The 23,994-nt window shown below is 33.4% G+C and overlaps 1 protein-coding gene and 1 pseudogene across 1 annotated transcript; both read left to right on the top strand.

Annotated features, from left to right (window-relative positions):
- Window positions 1–460: 460 nt before the first annotated feature.
- Window positions 461–2,935, top strand: LOC105792628 (caffeic acid 3-O-methyltransferase). Its single transcript, XM_012621291.2, is given in 5 exon segments — window positions 461–945; window positions 1,483–1,655; window positions 1,658–1,792; window positions 2,330–2,394; window positions 2,557–2,935. Coding segments are annotated over 5 exon segments (1,098 nt in total). The 5' UTR covers window positions 461–523; the 3' UTR covers window positions 2,860–2,935.
- Window positions 2,936–22,391: 19,456 nt separating this feature from the next.
- Window positions 22,392–23,806, top strand: LOC128042940 (caffeic acid 3-O-methyltransferase-like; annotated as a pseudogene).
- The last annotated feature ends 188 nt before the right edge of the window (window positions 23,807–23,994 follow it).

Below are 23,994 nucleotides of genomic sequence, written 5' to 3'. Positions count from 1 at the left end.
TTAGCCAATGTCAATTCATCTTTGTGGTCTCCGATTACTTCACTAAGAGGATGGAAATAACTTCATATGCCAATGTTACAAGGTGGAAGTCATTAAATTCCAATTTAAAAAAAAAAAAAGAGATAGGCGCTGATAAAGAATGCCAAAAAGGACAACGTCAAAAGTTTGTTTCTGTTCAAAGATCAGACGCCATAGGCAGCCAAAAAAGAAAAATAAACCAAGGATCATAGGAAAGATCACCAACACTTGTAAAGATTGGTATAAAGATGTTCAATTTCTCGGTTTATTTTCTGTTTACCTTTTAAATGTTGCTGAGTATTTGTCAAACACGTTATTATGTGTCAGTGGGTCTAGATTCAACTCATCCATTATTGGATGTATTTGACCCTCCAATCTTGACTGGCTTGCTATAGTTACTTGCAACTGGATGTTTCTTTTACCTATATAAACTGAGGATCAGTTGTTTTGAATATATACTTGGTAATTAAAGCTTCATCTTCTTTCTCTAAGATATTCAACCACCATGAATGATTCTTCACTGTTCTGCAGTTCATCAAATCACGAAGAAGAAGCTGACGTTTTGCAAGCCATGCATTTAGCTACCATTTCATCACTCCCTTTCACTTTGAAAGTCGCCGTCGATCTCGGCTTGTTAGATATTATAGCCGAAGCCGCCGACACTCCTCCTGGTATGGTGTCGGTTGCTGAGATCGTCTCTAAGCTTCCCACCAATAATCCAAACGCCCCTTCCATTGTTGATCGAATGCTCAGGCTTTTGGCCGCTCACTCCATCTTGACCTGTGATCAAATCACTGGCCAAGATGGCCTGACCCAAAGATCATATGGTCTTGCATCAATCGGTAAATACTTCGTTCAAAATGAAGATGGAGTCTCCTTTGCTCCTTTGCTACGTATTTATCTCGAAAAATACATCCTCGAATGCTGGTAATTAAGTCTTTCCTTTTCTCATCACATGTGTTCTTCTTTGTTATACCTTCACCTCACAAGTTCACTTCATGAGACCACTGCAAACTAAAGACCCACAAGAACATGACCCTCTAAAAACTCCTTACCCTACTAAGCCAACAACGAAGCAAGCACACACTACAGAGGTCACTCCTTTGACAGGCGTGGGACATCTGTCATCCATATATCACATTTATCCATTATTCTGATATGACAACTCATACTAAAAAGGAAGGACCATCAATAAGTCGGCTAAACTCCAGGAAATATAGAACAAATAAGAGAGCAATTCGTTGCACCTTCGAAAAGACTGATGGTGGTTTATATAAGACCCCTAAGGCCAAGAATAAGGATTCTCTCTCTCTCTCTCAGCTACCTTTCTCCCTTTTAAATACTCACAACACCTATGACTCACCATCTTTTGGATGAACTATCATCAACCATTGTGATCTTAACTTGGTATCAACTATCTATATGTTGTGTTTTCATATAAATATATTTATTTCTTTATTACAGGAAATTCTTGAAGGATGTGACATTGGAGGGAGGATTCTCATGCAAGAAGGCTTTTGGGAAGCATTTGTTTGAGCTGCTGGCGGATGATGATGATATGTCGAAATCTTTCAATGAAGCAATGTCAATTTACACAACTTTAATAATGAACCAAGTTCTTGAAACTTACAAAGGATTTGAGGTGTGAGCCAAGTGGTCGATGTGGGAGGTGGAGTTGGTACCAACCTTAAGCTCATTGTTTCAAAGCATCCACAGATTAGGGGCATTAATTTTGACCTACCCCAAGTCATCAAAGATGCAGTTCCTTGCCCAGGTAATATTATATTGGTCAAATTCTACTAGTAATCCATATAATATGTGTAAGTTTTGAATTTAGTCCGTATATTTTAATTTGTTCAATTTCAATATTTGTACTTTTCATATTGATCTATTTTAGTCTTATACTTTTTGAATTTTAAAATTTCAATCCTAACTAAATTGGTTAGGTTAAAATTTTCTTTTAGTAAGGTACTATGTGTAAAGTTGTAAGTTTAGTCAATGTTCTCTAATTTAATCATTTTTAGTACCTAAATTGTTTAAATTTGGAAATTTCAGTTTTGACATAAATGCCGGACATTAAATCCATTAACTAGCTTTTTTTGTGGGTAATATGTGAAAATATCAAGTTGACATTGTACATATAATATGTTTGTCACATAAGCTTTTAGAAATAGCATAACTTAATAAATTTAATAGTTAGCGTTTGATCAAAGCTGAAGTTTCAAAATTTGAAAAGTAAAAGGATTAAATCCACAACTTACACATACTATGAAATTAATAATTTTCTTTCATTTTCTTTGTTACATTTTAGGGGTTGAGCATGTAGCAGGAGATATGTTTACGGAAATTCCTAAAGCTGAAGTTATTTTCATGAAGGTTTGTATTTAGAAATACACAAATCCACACTAAATTTTTAATGAAGGTTAATGTTTTATCAACAAGGGTTAATGTTTGATGATTAGTTCCTATGAACCGCCATAAATGATACCTTAGTTTCATTTTGAAGGTTAATGTTTGATGTTGTGTTTTTCTCTTCAGTCGATGCTTCATGATTGGGGCGATGATAGATGCTTGAAGTTACTCAAAGTATGTTATGATGCATTGCCTGAAAATGGTAAAATTGTATCGGTGGAATCCATTATACCGGAAATACCAGAGACAGACATTATAACGAAAACAATCTTCCAACGAGACGTAGCTTTGTTTCACATTCTTCCAGGTGCCAAAGAGAGGACCAAACAAGAGTTGGAGGCATTGGCCAAACAAGCTGGCTTCTCTTCTTTGAAAATCGTTTGTCGTGTTTATAACCATTGGGTTATGGAAATTTGCAAAGCTGATTGATTGGTTTCAATGACTTGGGTTAATCAATCCTCCTCATCTCTGAATTTCTTATCTTAATAACATAGTCTTTTATTTATATTTAAGACTTAATTGGAGGTACGATTTGCTTGTTGTTCTTAATATCCATGATTTAAATCTATTTTTCTTTTTAGATTTGTTACCATTCTAAAGTGTTTGTGTCTTATTTTGTTTACATTCAGGGTTTTTCTAAGTGGTTGATTTTGCATATTTTTTATCGTTCATTTTCAATTTATTTTATTTAATATAGGTATGTTAAGTCATCCACCATAGCAGATTACACGTCTTCCTAATCAAGACTGATATTCTGCAACCATTTATAATAGGGTTGCATTTTAAGGAATTTATTAATTAATTAAAAGGTGCTAGATGAAATTTGAGTTCTAAGTATTTTTCTATTAATTTGAGGGTTTTATTCAATTTAACTATTTTTTTCAATCAAGATTTTAAATTTCTTTAAAATATAAAAAATAAAATAAAATCCGAACAATAAACATAATTAACATAATTAATGAAGCTCAAATCCAAATCATACTTGAAACGATGAACACCATAATCATCATTTAATGCACGTGATTTAACGCAGGTGATGGAAAAACTTAAACCTATTAAAAATTTCGGAAGCAACTTGATAAGTGATTGCAAAATGCAAACCTAAGACAATATTAATATTTTGTTATATTATAATTTTAAACAATAATTTAAGATTTTGCAAATCATTGAACCGAATCACTCCTTTCTTTTGAATATTTTATTGATAGTGGTTTCTATCATTTTTAATAAATTTTTATTTTAATTATTAATAAACTTAACTCTCTAATTTAATCTTAATTCTAAAAATTAATAAATTTACTCCTCAACTTTACATATTTTATCAATTTAATTTTACTTCTTAAAATTTAAATATTTAAAATTTATTTTTGATAAAAATGCATACAAAATTATAAATAAATGAATATCTATTTTTCGACATTTTTATTTATTAAACCATATTTAATCTTTTTATTTTTTTAGTTTATTTTATAAACAATAAATTTTATTATACGTATGGCTTCTCGTCAAAATTCTCAAGTAGTAAGTATCGCTTTCACCTACAACCTCTGACATTAATAACTCTTATTTCGAACTCCTTGATTTCCATATCCTTCATCATAGTACCATCAAACTAAAAATTGATTGTGAAGTTGCGTGACATTCTACCTATTGACTTCCAAAACTTCATCCTCATCTATATATTCTCAATCATATTCAAATACAATAAATTTATTTTAAGTAACAACCTAAAAACATTAATTCCTACATTTTTCAACCTAGTTTTAAAACAATTCTTTAAAAATTATTTGAAGAAAATTTGATCATTCAAACCCCATAAAATATCGGGTTTTTTTTTTATATAATCAATCAAATTTCCCGAAATTATCTTTCCAAACGCAACGAAAATTGCTTGTCTTCTTATTTGATCCTCTCTTTCACACCGGATCAGCTGTTTTGAACATATATACTTGGTAATAAAGCTTCATCTTCTTTCTCTAACATATTCAACCGCCACGGATGATTCTTCACTGTTCTGCAGTTCATCAAATCATGAAGAAGAAGCTGACGTTTTGCAAGCCATGCATTTAGCTTCCATTTCATCACTCCCTTTCACTTTGAAAGTCGCCGTTTATCTCGGCTTGTTAGAGATCATAGCCAAAGCCGCCGGCACTCCTTTTGGTACGCTGTCGGTTTCCGAGATCGTCTCTAAGCTCCCCACCAATAACCCAGACACCCCTTCCATTGTTGATCGAATGCTCAGGCTTTTTAGCCACTCACTCCATCGTAACATGCAACCAAATCACCGACCAAGATGCCCTCACCCAAAGATCATACGGCCTTGCATCAGTCGGCAAATATTTCCTTCAAAATGAAGATGGAGTCCCCTTTGCTGCTTTGCTTCGTCTCCATCTCGAAAAATACGTAATCGAATGCTGGTAACTGAAGTCTTTATTTAATTTTTCATCTATATATATCATATTTTAAAATATAAATATATTGTTTATTATAGGAAATTCTTGAAAGATGTGTGACACTGAAAGGTAGGTTTTAGAAAAGTGAAAAATGAAGAGTTTTAAAAAAAATCGATTTTTATAGCACCTAGAAACGGTGCCGTTTTGGCCTGTTTCATTTAGCCCCAAAACGACGTCGTTTCGGGACCATCTGACCCGACCCGACCCGACTTGAACCGTATGGTATCCGCATGTTTCTAGTTAAAAGGGGTTATTTACGCCTCCAGTCCTTCCGCTTTTGAGGCTATTTACAATCAGGTCTGATCTTTTTTAGTTTTTTTAAATTTTGCCACAAAATTTCATCTTTCTCTTGATTTGGTCCTTAATGAAACTGTGTGTTTCGGAGGAGAAGGGAAAATTGCCCTTCTAGTCCCTCCATGTTGCTCGCGCATTCAAATAGGTCCCTTTTTATTTATTTCGAATCCGCCCCATTTTTTTGTTTTTACTTCAATTTAGTCCGTGTTTTTGACAATTTTATTGTTTTAATTAACTATTTTAATGTTATTATCATTATCATATTGCGTCATTAATCTATTATTATTATTGTTGTTGTTGTTGTTGTTGTTGTTGTTGTTGTTGTTGTTGTTGTTATTGACTCATTTATATCCTTTTAAATTTCAAACTTTGTTATGTACATATATACATATATACATTTTATATTTTTATAATTTTATTCATTTTATTCATTTTATTTATTGTTATTATTGTTTTGCTTGATGTTTATTTATTTATTTATTTATTTATTTATATGTCAATTATCATTTAAAGAAAAAACGTTTTAGTTTTATTTTATATGTAATCTATTTGTCCCTTTTTTCTTTATTTATTATTTTTAATTGCTCGTGTTATCTATGTTCATATCGTCAAATTCATTATTGTCATTTATTAATGCGACATTTATTCATATATTAAATTTAACATTACATCAATTTTTACCCAAATTCGTAAAAAGAGAAAAATTTGAAAATAAAGGCAATGCTCGATATTTGGGATCTTCGAGAGGATTGAGCCCTAACGTATTGGGTTCCAATTTTTTTCGTTGAATCTAAACAATCGAGAATGCTCTTTAATCAAAAAACATAAATAAAAAGTTCATTATCGAGAATTCAATACGTTGTGTCCTAACGCATTGGATATGACACGCAATTTTCTCGAGATGAGGATTTTTCTAAAAAAATAATAAAGGCAATACTCAATGTTTAGAATTTTGAGAAATTGTGCCCTAACGTATTGGACTGCGATTTCTTCATCTGACTTAAACAATTGATTATCCTTTTAAATTTTATTGCATGAATTTTTTGACAAGCTCATTTTTGAGGAGGTGAAATATCATGCCCTAACTGATTGGGTGTGACATTTTCTCTCCCCGAAATGAGAGGGTCTTAATGGGTAATTTGATTTATACAAGTTTTTTAATACAAGGATCGTATTTTTAAAACTCTTCAAAGTTTTCAATCTTCGATACTAAGACACTAATTAATCAACTAGGTACCAATTTTAGGCGTTGCGAGGGTGCTAATCCTTCCTCGTACGTAACCGACTCCCAAACCCGTTTTTTTTTAATTTCATGGTCCAAAATCGTTGTTTTAATAAAATTTAATTGTTTATTAAAAACAACCACTTTTCAAGGTGGCTCGATCACACCTTATCAAAAAGGATTGGTGGCGACTCCCATATTCATTTTCATTTTTTAAAATCCAAGTCGACCCTGTTTTATCAAAAAAATGGTGCCAACAGCTTGGCGACTCCACTGGGGACCCAAAATAAGAGAGTCAAGCCACGAGTTGATTATTTTTTGTCTTTTTGTCAAAAATTGAAAACTTGATTTAAATATACGATCCTTTCGTTACATTTCATCCGTCTTTATTATGATATTCATCATTGTGGTTTATAATTACTGTGTTAGTTTAAGTTTTGGTATCTTTCTGCACATTGCATTGCATGACCATTGGTCACACCCTTTTAAGTGAGAGTGAGAAACTAATCCTTTATGAGGTTTTCACCTTCATGCATGATAGTGGATCACGTTCGGGATACATCCGTACCTATGTCTTTGTTAGATTTTCATCTCTTTGCAACCATAGGGAAATGTATTCCCCTAAACTGAACTCGGTCCATATGAGCCTATAATGGGTGAGGATCAAGGAATCTGCTGGTTCAGGTACCCTTTCTTTAGAATCGAACCACATGCAGTGAGCCTAAGAGCTTACCCTAGGTAGAATTACTCCATACCCTTAGTGGTCGACCAAGTAGATATTTTGTTTATGATTTCTTGAGTACTCTAAATTTTTGTCTTAAATGTACTGACTTATTTTTGTTTTAATCATGTTTGCATGACATTTTCATCATAAAAGGTGTCAATTCGCGTTCGATTACAAAGTAGAGAGCTTGCCATGGAGAATGAATTTCTTGATAAAATGGAAGATATTGCCGTAGTCTGAGTGTGGTCAGAAAAAACGCAACTTGAGAAGGGTGATAGCTTGACGGAGGGGTACACATCAGAATTATGGGACTTCACTTATATCAGTGAAACTTAGAACAATCTCCAAGAGTTGAAAGAAATATGGGCCCATTGGGATGATGAAGTCAAACGGTTATTTTATTATAATTATGGTGATTTGTCATATTTGTTTGACATTAAGGTGGATAAGCATTTGTTTCGAGCTCTGGCCCAATTTTGGAATTTCGCTTATTGCTGCTTCACTTTAGGGGAGGTAGACTTAGTGCCTACTATAGAGGAATATACAGTTTTGCTACGTTGCCCAAGGATTCAAGCAGATAAAGTCTATTCTAAAGCCATCAACGTCCCAAAATTTGTAAAGAAGTTAATGAATATCTTAGGAATGAGTGAGCAATGGGTTACAGCGCGGATCAAACAAAAAGGAGAAAGCAAATGTATTCCCTGGAAAAGTCTGCATGATTTGATTTTAGCACACCCCGATATGAAGAAAAAATTTGATGTTTTTGCTTTGAGCATTTATAGGCTGATGATTTTTCCTAGAGCGCTGGGGTACATAGACGAAACAGTTACAGATTTGTTTGATCGACTGGACAAGAGAGTCACACCTATCCAGCCATTTTAGCCGAGACATTTAGATATTTAAATGCGTGTCGAAGAGCGGGTGAGGGAAGATTCATTGGATGTGCACAGCTCTTGCTAGTGTGGTTCCATAGTCACTTCTGAAAAGTGGATAAAGTTTCCTATCGAGTATTTTTTAACAATTATTCTCCATTAAAAGAATTAGTAGTGACACCGAAACGTGACAACATTACCGAGGAAAGATGGATGGCGATTCTTCAAAATCTTAAAGATGAAGATGTTGAATGGAAAGCTCTTTGGATGGTGCCCGATGAGATCTTGAATCGATGTGGGGACTTCAACTGGGTCACTTTACTTGGGATTTGGGGAGCTGTTGGCTATGTGTCGTTACTGGTACTAAAACGGTATAGGTCAAGACAGTTCGTACCCACAACCCAAGGACTAGCTCAGTGCGAGTTTTCATATAAAGATGATGGTTACAAGAAGAAGATTCGAGAGATGACCAATGCTTGGAAACAAATTCACCGAATGAACAGATTTGCTGTAGGACCAATGGTGACCCCCGAATATAGTGGATGGTGGAGTAAAAGGATCAATGACAATATCCTTAAGCCAAGTCAATAAGGTGTTCGATCGATGGAGGAATATCTGCAAGAGGTCCCATCTGAAATAGAAATCATAAAACAAGATTTTGAAAAGAGAAATTTAGAGCTGGGAAAGAAGATATAATAGTTGGATGAGGAAAAAATGCACTTGAGATTAGATATTGATGTTCAGAGGTTAGAAACTGAAAAATTGAGGAAAGGGAAATCTAAAGCCGAAGAGGATCTAGGTAGTTTGAAGACAGATTATAAGAAGTTGCGCTTATCGATGAGGATAGGCAGGTTAGGAAAACTTCGGAGCAGTGGCGTGAAAAGATTCGTGAAGAAAAAAACAAGGCCGATGGATGGGCAAGGAAATCCTAAGAGGTCCAAACACGAAATGAGGCTCTAGAGAAAAGATTGTTAGAGAACCGAAAAGAAAAAGGTGAACTAAAGGATAGAGTGACTGAGTTAGAGAGATCTCTCCATCAGTATCGAAATTAGAATTCTGCAAGGGAATTGAGAGCAAGCTTGCAAAAAATTGAGGAAATGAAAGAAAGAATAGGAGAATTAGAAACAGCATTGCAAGATTGTGAGATCCGGATCGAGTACCTGGAAGCTAACGAAGATCATCAGAATGAGCAGCTTCACTATTTTCAGAACCAAGTTAGAAATAGAGATCATATTATGGGAGAAGCCGTGGTTCAAATCCAAGAGGTAGCTGATCACCTGCAGACTTTGGCAGTGCAAGCTGAAATGCTGAGCGTGAAGTATGGGTTAGAATCAAGTCAGGGACAGGAGTTAGCCTCGTTACTTAGGAAGATTAGAGTTCTGAGCATTAGGGCTAAGCCGTATCTGTAATCCATCGTATGTAAAGAAGTTTGTTTTCTAGTAAAGTTTTCAAAATGAAATTGAATTAGAATTGACACTTTTTTTGCATTCACTTCATGCATTGCATCACATCATATGCATTAACGACCATTAAAAGACCCTAATTGAGTAAAATTATTTCAGTTAATCTGGAAAACCAACAACCTTACTGTACTCGAGCAAAAATAGAAGACATGGACCAAAGATTGGAAAAAACTTGAACAACTCCAAAGGGGGAGACAGTACCAACTACAACTGCAAATGCAAGAGCGGTTAGCCAAGATCCAACTAAATATGGTGGACAATAAAGAGATGGAGCTCTGTCAAAAAAGAAGAAGAAGAAGAAGAAGAAGAAGAAGAAGGAAAACATTCACATCAATGCCATACATGAAGACAACTGAAAAGGGACATTTTTAAATATTCGCCCTTATAAACCTGGAAGTGTTCTAAATAATGGGACTGCAGAAGGGACCCCTGTAGTATTTAGAGCTTACTTAGAGTAATATTCAGAACACACTTGTTGCTTTTAGCCTAGAAGCAATAAGAACTCGTTTATGAAATAAGCTCATGTCTGAACGTTATAATACATTTGTGCTCATTTTTAAGTCAATATTCTTTCATCATTATGAATAATCATTTTTGATTCTTTTATATTTTCTTCCAAATCATTCTTTCATTCCTTCATAGTTATATTGTACAAATAATTATTCATAAATTCATACATTCTTTGTATATTCTTTTATACCCACAATAGGTCTCTAGATATCAATGACATGAGTGACGCTGATACAGACTCAGAATCTTTTTTTTTGAGCGAGACATGTGTTTAGAGGGATCTCATGACTTTAAAGATGTCATAGATTATAGCCTATTTCCGGACTTGTTAAGGATGATGAACAAGTCGAGAAACAGATCCTGCCTTATAAGGAATCAAATGGAAATTGTGAGCTTAAGAGAAGAGAAAGAGGTGAAGATCGGAGCCTGTATCACCGCAGAGACAAAGCAAGATGACATTGAATTATTCTAAGAATTCAAAGATGTTTTCGCACTGTAACGACCCAAAATTCGTGGGCACCGGAAAAGTACATTATCGGGCCTCCCTCTTAGTAAACTGAGTCATAAATAATTATTAGAAGTAATAATGAGTTTAGTTGAGTGATTAATTAGGAATTAATTAGGTGAATTTAGCTTAATTATGAGTAATTAGCAAAAAGGATTAAATTGCAATAGAAGTGAAAGTTTAATTATAGATTAAAAGAAAATAATAGGGACTAAAATGGCAATTAAGCCATTTAGCATAGTTGAGGCGGCATAAAGGAATAGAATTTAAGATTTTTATTTGTCTAAGCATATATAATTAATGATATTAAAATATAATTTATATTATATGAATATATGATAATTAAATTATAATGATATTATATTATTAAGTAAATTAAAAATATGTTAATTGTATGGATATGATAAAATACATGTGTAATATGTGAATATATATATTTATATATACATTTGTATTAAAATTTTTTATTTGCTTAAAATTTAAGTAAAAGATATTTATAATATTAATTAATATTATTATCATGATATTGTATTTGTGCCAAATGTATGATGATTAAATAATACATGTGTAAAAGATAAATGTATATACAATTGTAATATTTTTATTTGTATATTTAATAGATATTTATTATTTTAAAGATATTTATTAGATAAATAATTAAATTATTTTTATTTTTATATTGTGAGATGTTAAAATAGGACAAGTGTATGGTGATGATTTAATGTAAGTGTATTAATATAACACATACATTTGTAATACTTATAATTAATTAACTAAACATAAAGTAAAATAAAAGAAACAAAAAGAAACAAAAGAAGAACAGAAAAGAAACAGAGAAAGAGACGAAACAGGGGAGAAACAGGGGAGAAAGAAAGAAAGAAAAAGAAAAAGGGAAAATAGGGTTTTTAAAGCTTAGAGTTTAATTTGGTAAGTCAATTAAGCCCTTTTCTTTTAATTTTGATATTTTAGAAGTTTTAAAACAAAGTTTTGTTTAAAATAAGTTTAGGTTTTGGAAGTTAATAGATTTTTGAGTAGGGTTTATGTTGAAAAAATGATGGAATTGAGGGTTTAATTGATAGGAATTTTGTTTGGAATTGAATAAAGGATTGAATTGTAAACTAAATTATAAGTTTTGAATTTTAGGGATTAAATTGAAATAAATTAGAAATTATGAAAATATGATAAAAATTAGATAGTTTAATGTGAGTTTGGCAAGAAATTGAGTAGTAAAAAGGTATGAATTGAGAAAGAAAAATATATAGGTTTTGTTAGGATTAAATTGAAATTAAAGTAAAAGTTAGATAAAAATTTCAGCAGTTAAATTATATTATATTAATGATTATGAAAATTATCTTAATTTTTTTCCTAGCTAATATCGCACCCGAGGCATCCACGAAGAAAGGAAAATAAAAAGTGGACGAGGAATAGACACGAGAATCACGGTTTGTATCACTATAATTCAAATTTTATTATTATTAAGTGTTTAAATTGCTAATTATGTGTGGTAAGTATTTTAAGGTAAGTGTTTAATAAATGATAAATTTATAATGTGATATTGAAATTGAAACTGATACTGAACTGAATTACGGGATACTGGATATTGTTTTGAGTACTGAGTGAAGTGTGAAGATACTGAATATTATATGTATAATGCATTAAATTGTGAAATTACTGAAATAATGAATTACTACAATACTGTGAAATTGATTGAAATAAGGAATTTATAATCGATACTGAACTAAGATGAAAATTGTATTGAAAAGTGAATTAAATACCCTATTAACTAGTCGGGCTAGTCGGATATAGTTGGCATGCCATAGGATATGGAAGAGTACGGGGTATTTGCTGGCTTACTGATTAGGCACTTATGTGTCGACTACTGTTATTGTTACTGTAATAGCCCGATTTTGGGTCTAGTCAGAACAGTGGTTTTGGGACCACAAATCCGACGAGTAAAAATGTAATGGCCTAAATTTTTAGAGGTGTCGGAACGGTGATTCGAGATCGCTAAACTCGACAAATGGGCAGAAAATATTATTAATTTAGTGAGTATAAGTTAAATGTGAAGTTAGGAAAATTTTTGAAATAGTGAATAGTACACTAGAAATAAATATTAAAATAATTAGAATCGAAAATGAGGTATCTAGACCTCGGGGATTTCAAACCGAGCCATAAATATTTTTATAAATATTTATGTAGTGTTAAAAAGTTAGTATTAAAGTTTCGTTAAGAAATTTTAAAGTTCCGATAATTAATTGAACAAAAAGGACTAAATTGTAACAAATGTAAAATTATGGGAAATGATTAAATAGCTTAAATAATAAAAGGAAGAGGGTTTGAAAGGCAAATAGACCCAAGGTCTATTTGGGCTGAACGGCAAAGGCATGAAATCAGCAACAAAGTAAGGAGAACTAAGGGCAAAATTGGAATATTGCAAAATTTACTTAATAAAGTTAGGACCAAAGTGGAATTATCTAGATTTCTCTTTATTTTTCTGCTTTCTCATCAGAAAAAACACCATAGAAGGGTTTCCTTAAGCTGGTTCTTCCTATTTTTACTGTAGGTAAGTTCAATTCTTGATTATTTCTTGAAAATTTTATGTTTTGTGACTTTTACAACTAGGCCCACTTGTTGAATTCATTAGTTTTGATTCTATGAAAGAAGTTGAAAGTTGATATGAATATGTGCTGGAAGTATATGATGATTTAGCATGGAATTAGAGCTTTAAATTGTTCATATGCTGATTTTATTGAAAGAATTGAATAGAAAGTGAATGTTTGGGACCTAATAGTAAAAGAGTTTGAAGATAGAGTTATATGTGGAAATTCTGAATTTCAATAGTTTTGTAACAACTTATAATGTCTAGGTAAACTATTAATTAAGAAAATTAGATTAATTGAGGGTTAATTAAGAAAGGACCGAATTGTATAAATTGTGAAATTTGGGGCAAAATGGAAATCAACATTTTGCACTAAAGCATTTTGGACAGCAGCTAGTCTAACTTGGAAAAATCACAAAAATTGTGGGAATTGAATTATAGGATGAATAAAATATGAAATTAAATCTTGTTGAGTCTAATTTCTCATAGAAGAAACGTGTAAGTAATGGAATTGTAAATTTTGAGATATTTGAAGTTTAGTTAGACCGAGTCAGAATAAGTTCGGAATCCCCTGTTTTGACTTTGGAAAATTTTTGAAAATTGTAAAAAAATAATTATGAGTTATAGTTTATATTCTTAGAATCCTTAATGAGTCTATTTTCAAAATAAATAAACGGAAACATCATCCGAATTCTGTACAATGAGATAATTAATTTTTAGTGAAGAGAGGTCAGAACTGTCAGACAGCGAAACAGGGGAAACTTTAAAGAATAAAATATACTATTTGGCTAAACCAAAAATTCTGAAATTTTTATGGTAAGAATATATGTTAATCTAGTTTCAGGGAAAATTTACGGATCTTAATTTTAAGTTCTGTAGCTCCAGGGAAAAATAGTTTAGTGACTCTAACTCAGACGGACATCTTGAATTTTACATACAAGAAAATAGTGAAAGTACGAATAATGTTGTTTAAATGTGTTATACACATTAAGGATGAGGAATGGAGAGGAGGTGGAGGAAAATTGAGAAATATATAATTGGTCATATGTTTGATTATAACTAATAAACGATGAAATATGAATGATGCTTATATTTGTGTATTATTGGTCATGGTTTAAGCTCATGTGTGAAAATAAAATTTCATAGTATGTGCGTATGGTATATTCGGTATATGATTTGGCATGAAATAATGTTATGAATGGTTTATCATGTGGTTAGTTCCAAAAAGAGTTATGTTTAAATACACTAGCTTGCAACTATGGTTGAATGATATGTTTATATCTTGTGTGATGTGTGTTGACACCATTTTTTGGATGGAAACGGGGTCGACTTGGGTTTTGGAAAATGAAAACGAAAATGGGAGTCGCCACCAATCCTTTTTGATAAGGTGTGATTGGGTCACCTTGAAAAGTGGTTGTTTTTAATAAATGATTTGATTTTATTAAAACAACAAGTTTGGTCCACGCAATTCAGAAAACGGGTTCGGGAGTCGGTTACGCACGAGGAAGGATTAACACCCTCGATACGCCCAAAATTGGTACCTAGTTGATTACTTAATGTCTTAGTGTCGAAAAACTGAAAACTTTAAAGAGATTTAAAATATGATCCTTAAAAAAAACACGAATGGCATGGATTAAAATTCAAGAGGATATTTGGCAATTTGGTTAAACAAGAAATCGAAACCCAGCACCTTAGGGTACGTTCCTCGAATTTGCAAACGCAAAACATTGCCTTATTTTGAAATTTTTTGAAAGGATATTTAACTATTTGGTTAAACAAGAAAAATCGACACCCAGCACCTTAGAGCTTGTTTTCTCGAATTTCCAAACGCAAAACATTGCCTTATTTTAAGATTTTTGAAAAGGATATTAAGCCATTTGGTTGAACAAGAACAATCGACACCCAGCACCTTAGGGCATGTTTTCTCGAATTTTCAAACGCAAAACATTGCCTTATTTTAAAATTTTTAAAAGGATATTAAGCCATTTGGTTAAACGAGAAAAATCGACACCCAACACCTTAGGGCATATTTTCTCGAATTTCCAAACGCAAAACATTGCCTCAATTAGAAATATTTTCCTTTTTTTGAAATATGATATTTATATGCATGATGGAATAATAAACATGATTATGTAAAAAAAATGAACAAAAACGAATAATAAATCAATCATACATATATCATAGCAAATAAATAAATAAACAAATTATAGCATAAAAATGGACATATAAATAAATACATAAAAAAATAAAGGAAGATATAAGAAAATTATAAAATATGAAAAATATGTATATGTATATTTTAAAGTCATTAAAATAAAATAAAAATGAGCATGTATATATATTCGTGAAGAAAATGAGTACATAGATATATGTAAATAAATATATATAAAAAGTAATATATATATATATATTAAATAAATTATATGAAATATATATATAAGCACTTATATACATTTATTATAATATAATACGGCACATATATTTAAAATATAAGTAATTATTAATGGAAATATAATAATAATAATATCGATATTAATAATAATAATAAAGATGATAATAATAATAATAATGGTAACATTAAAATAATAAAGTTAACAAAAATTGACTAAATAATAAAAAACGCTAAAAAAGGGATTAAATCGAAATGAAATAAAATATATAGGGCCAATCCGAAATAAAGGAAAACGAAAAGGATCCAATTGCGGCGCGCGTAAAAAGGGAAGGACCGAAACAGAAAATAAACCCAAAGTTCTAAAACGCAGCGCCTCAATGGACTAAAATGAAACAAAAGTAAAATCTTAGGGCTAAATCAAAATAAAACAAAACAACAAAATAATAAAGATGATGATAATAATAATAATAATGGTAACATTAAAATAATAAAGTTAACAAAAATTGACTAAATAATAAAAAACGCTAAAAAAGGGATTAAATCGAAATGAAATAAAACATATAGGGCCAATCCGAAATAAAGGAAAACGAAAAGGATCCAATTGCGGCGCGCGTAAAAAGGGAAGGACCGAAACAGAAAATAAACCCAAAGTTCTAAAACGCAGCGCCTCAATGGACTAAAATGAAACAAAAGTAAAATCTTAGGGCTAAATCAAAATAAAACAAAACAACAAAATAGGACCAAATTGTAATGCTTTGAAAAACAGGAGGAACTGCGCGCGTAAATAAACCATTTTAAGAAAATAAGCGGATCTTCCCCTCTGGGTCGGGTCATCACATGGTCAGGCCAAACGGCGCTGCTTTTGGCACCGACCCTAAAGGGTAAAAAGCGTCGTTTTGTTCAGGTATTTAAACCCTATTTTTCTTCCAAAAAACCATTTCAACCATTATTTTCTCCAAAAAAAAACCAAAAAATTCCTTCCTTCCTTCTCTCCTACATCAGGCCTTTGGGGATCGCTTACCACCAGCATCACCATCGCACCAAAGATCACGCCATAAAATGGTAAAATTTTTATCTTTTTATATTTTTCGCAAATATAAAGCGTATTTAATATATATGTATGTATATATGTATAAAATAATATGAACGAGTATAAAGAAAAAGTAGAGATGCGAAAAAAATGAAAGAAAAAAAACCACCTTTTGATTTTTTTTTCTTTTATTTCCTTGAAAATGTTACAAAAAGAAAAAGAAGAGCATCCCCCTACAATCTGTTTATATTCGGTCTTATATACCGAAAACAGAAACCAGAAAGCCCAAAAAAATTCCCCCTAAAGAGTTACATGTTTGGCCTTTTTAGAGCCGATTTTTGCTACTATTTCTGTCTTTGCTTGTTCTTTCTTTGTTGTTTGCAGGTGCAAGTTGTGGTGATTGAAGCAGATGGCTGAGGTGACATGCGGCGTGGCGTCAGAACGGTGGCGGCGACAGAATGGTGGCGGCGCCGGGCTAGAAGACCCTAGGTGCGGCGCACCTAGGGTTTGAAATTGTTTTGTTTTTTCTGTTATGGGTTTTGGGCTAGGGTTTGTTAGTTTAGGTTGGTTTTGGGTAATGGGCCTGGTTTGGGTTTGTTTGCTGGGTTAGTGTTTTTGGGTATTGGGTTATTTAATTTTGGTAATGGGCCTGGGCAAAAAATGGGCTTGTACAGCTGCCCCTCTTTGCTCGTTGTCGTGTAACGATAACAGAGCAAAGACTAAGAAAGCCCAATTTTGCCCGGGCTCGTCGAGTCTCGACTTCTCTTGACGCTTCTCTTCTTCAGGTAGCCCCATTCCAGTCTACTGTGTATTGACGCTTCAATCCACTCCACTGCACTTCAACAAGATCCGACTTGTAGTTTCAATCTTCTTTGCAGCAACTTTAGGGGGACGAGATTCGTGGTTTTAGTTTGTCCTACTGCAACGTTAGGGAGATAAGACTTGTAACTTCAACTGCAACTTCAGAGGTATAGGCATTGGCGCTTCGACCCACTCCGCAACGTCGGGGAGATAGAATTACTGGCTTCAATGTACTCCACTGTAACCACAGGGAGGTAAAACCTGATGCGATCTACTCTACTGTAACTTCAGAGAGATAAGATCCTTTTTTTTAATCCGCTCTACTGTAATCTCAGGGAGATAGGATTACTAGCTTCAATCTGCTCCGCTGTAATCTTAGGGTGATAAGACCTGATACGATCTTCTCTACTGTAACTTCAGAGAGATAAGATCCTTTATTTTAATCCGCTCCACAGTAATCTCAGGGAGATAGGATTACTAGCTTCAATCTGCTTCGCTGTAATCTCAGGGAGATAAGACCTGATACGATCTTCTCCACTGTAACTTTAGAGAGATAAGATCCTTTATTTTAATCCACTCCACTGTAATCTAAGGGAGATAGGATTACTAACTTCAATCTGCTCCGCTGTAATCTCAGGGAGATAAGATCTGAAATTCTTCGGTCTGTTCCACTGTAATCTCAGGGAAATAATACCTGGTGCGATCTACTCTACTGTAACTTCAGAGAGATAAGATCATTGGTTTTAATCCGCTCCACTGTAATCTCAGGGAGATAGGATTACTATCTTCAATCTACTCCGCTGTAATCTCAGGGAGATAAGATCTGAAATTCTTCGGTCTGTTCCACTGTAATCTCAGGGAAATAAGACCTGGTGCGATCTACTCTACTATAACTTTAGAGAGATAAGATCATTGGTTTTAATCCGCTCCACTGTAATCTCAGGGAGATAGGATTACTATCTTCAATCTGCTCCGCTGTAATCTCAGGGAGATAAGATCTGAAATTCTTTGGTCTGTTCCACTGTAATCTCAGGGAAATAAGACCTGACGCGATCTACTCTGCTGTAACTTCAGAGAGATAAGATCCTTTATTTTAATCAGCTTCACTGCAACCGATGGAGGCAAGGCTTTGTTTTCGATCTGCTCCGTTGTTAATGCAGGAAGGCAAGATCTGCTATCTTCAATCAGCTCCACAATAACCGATGGAGACAAGGCTTTGTTTTCAATCTGCTTCGTTGTTAACGCAGGAAGGCAAGATCTGCTATTTTCAATCAGCTCCACCATAACCGAGAGAGGCAAGGTTTGTGTCTTCGACCTGCTTCGCTGTCAATGCAGGAAGGCAAGATCTGTTGTCTTCAACCAGCTCCATCACAACTGAGAGATGCAAGGTTTGTGTCTTCACCGCTTCATTGCCAATGCAGAAGGCAAGATCTTTTATCTTCAACCAGCTCCATCACAACCGAGAGAGGCAAGGTTTGTGTCTTCGACCGCTTCATTGCCAATGCAGAAGGCAAGATCTTTTGTCTTCAACCAGCTCCATCACAACTGAGAGAGGCAAGGTTTGTGTCTTCGACCTGCTTCGCTGTCAATGCAGGAAGGCAAGATCTATTATCTTCAACCAGATCCATCGCAAATATAAACTGTATTTAATATATATATATGTATGTATATATGTATAAAAATAATATGAACGAGTATAAAGAAAAAGTAGAGATGCGAAAAAAATGAAAGAAAAAAAACCACCTTTTGATTTTTTTTTTTTTTGCTTTTATTTCCTTGAAAATGTTACAAAAAGAAAAAGAAGAGCATCCCCCTTACAATCTGTTTATATTCGGTCTTATATACCGAAAACAGAAACCAGAAAGCCCAAAAAAATTCCCCCCTAAAGAGTTACATGTTTGGCCTTTTTAGAGCCGATTTTTGCTACTGTTTCTGTCTTTGCTTGTTGTTTCTTTGTTGTTTGCAGGTGCAAGTTGCCGTGATTGAAGTAGATGGCTGAGGTGACGTCGGTGTGGCGTCGAGGCAGTGTATGGCGACAGAATGGTGGCGGCGCCGGGCTAGAAGACCCTAGGTGCGGCGCACCTAGGGTTTGAAATTGTTTTGTTTTTTCTGTTGTGGGTTTTGGGCTAGGGTTTGTTAGTTTAGGTTGGTTTTGGGTAATGGGCCGGGTTTGGGTTTGTTTGCTGGGTTAGTGTTTTTGGGTATTGGGTTATTTAATTTTGGTAATGGGCCCGGGCAAAAAATAGGCTTGTACAATGTGCATAGGAACCAGTGTGGAAAGATAATGAAATAGTAAGTTCATATGGCCGAAATTTAATAATTAAATGTTAATTTCATGAATTATATAATGTATGATGAAATATATATTTATTGTTGAAATGAGAATAGAATAAAAATGTAAAAATTGAATAAATGATCAAATTGAGCGGAACGCTGGATTTGAGTACTTCTGATCAAGTGACAAAGTGATAAGTGGTAGCTTTAGCTACACTTATCTGATCAAGTGACAAAGTGATGAGTGGTAGCTTTAGCTACACTTATCTGATCAAGTGACAAAGTGATAAGTGGTAGCTTTAGCTACACTTATCTGATCAAGTGACAAAGTGATAAGTGGTAGCCTAGCTACACTTATCTGATCAAGTGACAAAGTGATAAGTGGTAGCTTCAGCTACACTTATCTGATCAAGTGACAAAGTGATAAGTGGTAGCCTAGCTACACTTATCTGATCAGGGACAAGTGATAAGTGATCATACGTAAGACCATAGTTATACTATGGCCAAGAGGAAGTGAAGTACTCAATTTTTCATAACCGTTCCCTAATTTGATTAAGGATGGTAAGTGACAAATGGGCCTAAAAGAATTAAAGCAAATGAATAAGTGGTTGTGTATTTATAACAGGATGATGTTGTTATTTAAGCTAAAGTGATATTTTCATTGCAAAATTGAGAATTTCATAAATGTGTTATTGAATGGTATAATCGATAAACATTGAGATAAATGGTAAATACATATTAGTGTTAAACTTAATGTCATTGAATTGTACGTGAATTAAATGGAAATTGCTAGTGATATGATTTAAATTGTGAGCATGAGAAATTGCGAATTGAATGAAATGGAAATGAAGCATTGAATTGCATGAGTATGTATCGGGTCTCGTAGGCCCTAATTATTATGATTATAATATTTTGAGGATATATTGTGAAAAGTTATAGAAGCATGTTAATTATTTTGAAAGTTTTAATTTAGATGAAATTTTATAACTCGTTTTAATACGTTTACAAGTGTATGTGTTTTGGTAATGCCTCGTACCTTATTCCGGTGTTGGATACGGGTAATGGTGTTACAATTACCGATTCGGCACTTTGTGTGTCGAAATCATATCATTATCGTTATAGATTCAGACTTTGCATGTTGAATATCATCCATCATATCTGCTATCGCCATCAAGCATCGACATCTTTCATTGGTGTGTTTGGTTGGAATTCGTGTATCCGCCGAGTCCGAGTCAAGTTAATAGGGGCAAATGAAATAAATTTACTGATAAAAATTAAACTGAATAATATGACATATGTGAAAAGTGAGAATTGAAGTAAAGAAATAAGAATGGTATTTATATATAATTAATTGATAATATAAAAAGATTGAATTTTTCATTAAGTAGTGTTAATTGTAATGAAAAAGTATGTGTGTGATTTAATGTATTTAATTATAAATTGAATTATAGTGATACCACCGAGTATATGCATACTCAACAGACGGTTGTTTCGTATGCAGTTGTAGAAGTCCAAGATCGAACCAAAGATTCAAAGCCGGACCGACTTCAAAGAAACTTTTGGTGATGTATATTTTCTTTTGGTAATGTGGCATGTACATAGGATGTGTATAAAGGTTATTATGTTTTAATATAAATAGTTAAAAATGTTAGTATTATAAGTTTATGAATTATAATGAAAGAAGTTTATCTATTTTTATTACGTTGTTAAATTTAAATTGATATTATGTTGATTAAGTTGATTAGAAGGTATTTAGAATAGGAACTGAGAATGTGAAATGAATTGGTTGAATTGGTTGTGATTGGAAATGATATGGTTTTAATTGCAGGGAGTTTTATATAAAAATAAGCAGAAATGCTGCCGAAATTTTGTAAAAAAAAAAAGAAATTTAAAAAAAATTTAAAAAAATTGAGTACTTGAGCGAGTTTTATTTCACTTTTAATTCACGTTTTAGATTTCAAAAGTTTATTACAGGGACTTAGTTATACAATTATCTTACGAATGTTATTTTATTAAGAATTATCCGTAAATTGTTTGATATGTTCTGTAATGCCTCATAACCCTATTCTAGTGACAGTTTAAGGTTAGGGAGTGTTACACGCACGATCATATCAAGATATGTCTGGCTTACTAAGACCTGTGGATGCTGTTAAGGTTAAAAGGTCCATAAGTGTGTCAAAAGGACACATACTAATGGTTTTACGATAGCCAAGTTAATTACGAGGTTTTAGTACTGCTGATCCACCATGGAAGGGGATTACATCAGTTATGCCGTAAATACCAATTTGGGGAAGATAAAACATATGTGCCTCCTCTCTTTCTTCACAAATTTTCCATATGTGGGGGTATGGATGTTCAAAAGCTTTTAGCCAATGTCAATTCATCTTTGTGGTCTCCGATTACTTCACTAAGAGGATGGAAATAACTTCATATGCCAATGTTACAAGGTCGAAGTCATTAAATTTCAATTTAAAAAAAAAAAAGATCAGTCGCTGATAAACAATGCCAAAAAGGACAACGTCAAAAGTTTGTAGTCTGTTCAAAGATCAGACTCCACAGGCAGCCAAAAAAGAAAAATAAACCAAGGATCATAGGAAAGATCACCGACACTTGTAAAGATTGGTATAAAGATTTTCAATTTCTCGGTTTATTTTCTGTTTAGCTTTAAATGTTGCTGAGTATTTGTCAAACACGTTATTATGTGTCAGTGGTTCTAGATTCAACTCATCCATTATTGGATGTATTCGACCCTCCAATCTTGACTGGCTTGCTATAGCTACTTGCAACTGGATGTTTCTTTTACCTATATAAACTGAGGATCAGTTGTTTTGAATATATACTTGGTAATTAAAGCTTCATCTTCTTTCTCTAAGATATTCAACCACCATGAATGATTCTTCACTGTTCTGCAGTTCATCAAATCACGAAGAAGAAGCTGACGTTTTGCAAGCCATGCATTTAGCTACCATTTCATCACTCCCTTTCACTTTGAAAGTCGCCGTCGATCTCGGCTTGTTAGATATTATAGCCGAAGCCGCCGACACTCCTCCTGGTATGGTGTCGGTTGCTGAGATCGTCTCTAAGCTTCCCACCAATAATCCAAACGCCCTTCCATTGTTGATCGAATGCTCAGGCTTTTGGCCGCTCACTCCATCTTGACCTGTGATCAAATCACTGGCCAAGATGGCCTGACCCAAAGATCATATGGTCTTGCATCAATCGGTAAATACTTCGTTCAAAATGAAGATGGAGTCTCCTTTGCTCCTTTGCTACGTATTTATCTCGAAAAATACATCCTCGAATGCTGGTAATTAAGTCTTTCCTTTTCTCATCACATGTGTTCTTCTTTGTTATACCTTCACCTCACAAGTTCACTTCATGAGACCACTGCAAACTAAAGACCCACAAGAACATGACCCTCTAAAAACTCCTTACCCTACTAAGCCAACAACGAAGCAAGCACACACTACAGAGGTCACTCCTTTGACAGGCGTGGGACATCTGTCATCCATATATCACATTTATCCATTATTCTGATATGACAACTCATACTAAAAAGGAAGGACCATCAATAAGTCGGCTAAACTCCAGGAAATATAGAACAAATAAGAGAGCAATTCGTTGCACCTTCGAAAAGACTGATGGTGGTTTATATAAGACCCCTAAGGCCAAGAATAAGGATTCTCTCTCTCTCTCTCAGCTACCTTTCTCCCTTTTAAATACTCACAACACCTATGACTCACCATCTTTTGGATGAACTATCATCAACCATTGTGATCTTAACTTGGTATCAACTATCTATATGTTGTGTTTTCATATAAATATATTTATTTCTTTATTACAGGAAATTCTTGAAGGATGTGACATTGGAGGGAGGATTCTCATGCAAGAAGGCTTTTGGGAAGCATTTGTTTGAGCTGCTGGCGGATGATGATGATATGTCGAAATCTTTCAATGAAGCAATGTCAATTTACACAACTTTAATAATGAACCAAGTTCTTGAAACTTACAAAGGATTTGAGGGTGTGAGCCAAGTGGTCGATGTGGGAGGTGGAGTTGGTACCAACCTTAAGCTCATTGTTTCAAAGCATCCACAGATTAGGGGCATTAATTTTGACCTACCCCAAGTCATCAAAGATGCAGTTCCTTGCCCAGGTAATATTATATTGGTCAAATTCTACTAGTAATCCATATAATATGTGTAAGTTTTGAATTTAGTCCGTATATTTTAATTTGTTCAATTTCAATATTTGTACTTTTCATATTGATCTATTTTAGTCTTATACTTTTTGAATTTTAAAATTTCAATCCTAACTAAATTGGTTAGGTTAAAATTTTCTTTTAGTAAGGTACTATGTGTAAAGTTGTAAGTTTAGTCAATGTTCTCTAATTTAATCATTTTAGTACCTAAATTGTTTAAATTTG

The sequence above is a fragment of the Gossypium raimondii genome, chromosome 8, assembly GCF_025698545.1.
Source record: "Gossypium raimondii isolate GPD5lz chromosome 8, ASM2569854v1, whole genome shotgun sequence".
NCBI classification, from domain to species: domain Eukaryota; kingdom Viridiplantae; phylum Streptophyta; class Magnoliopsida; order Malvales; family Malvaceae; genus Gossypium; species Gossypium raimondii.
The sequence above is the reverse complement of the archived record's forward strand: the minus strand, read 5'-3'. Positions and strand labels throughout refer to the sequence as shown.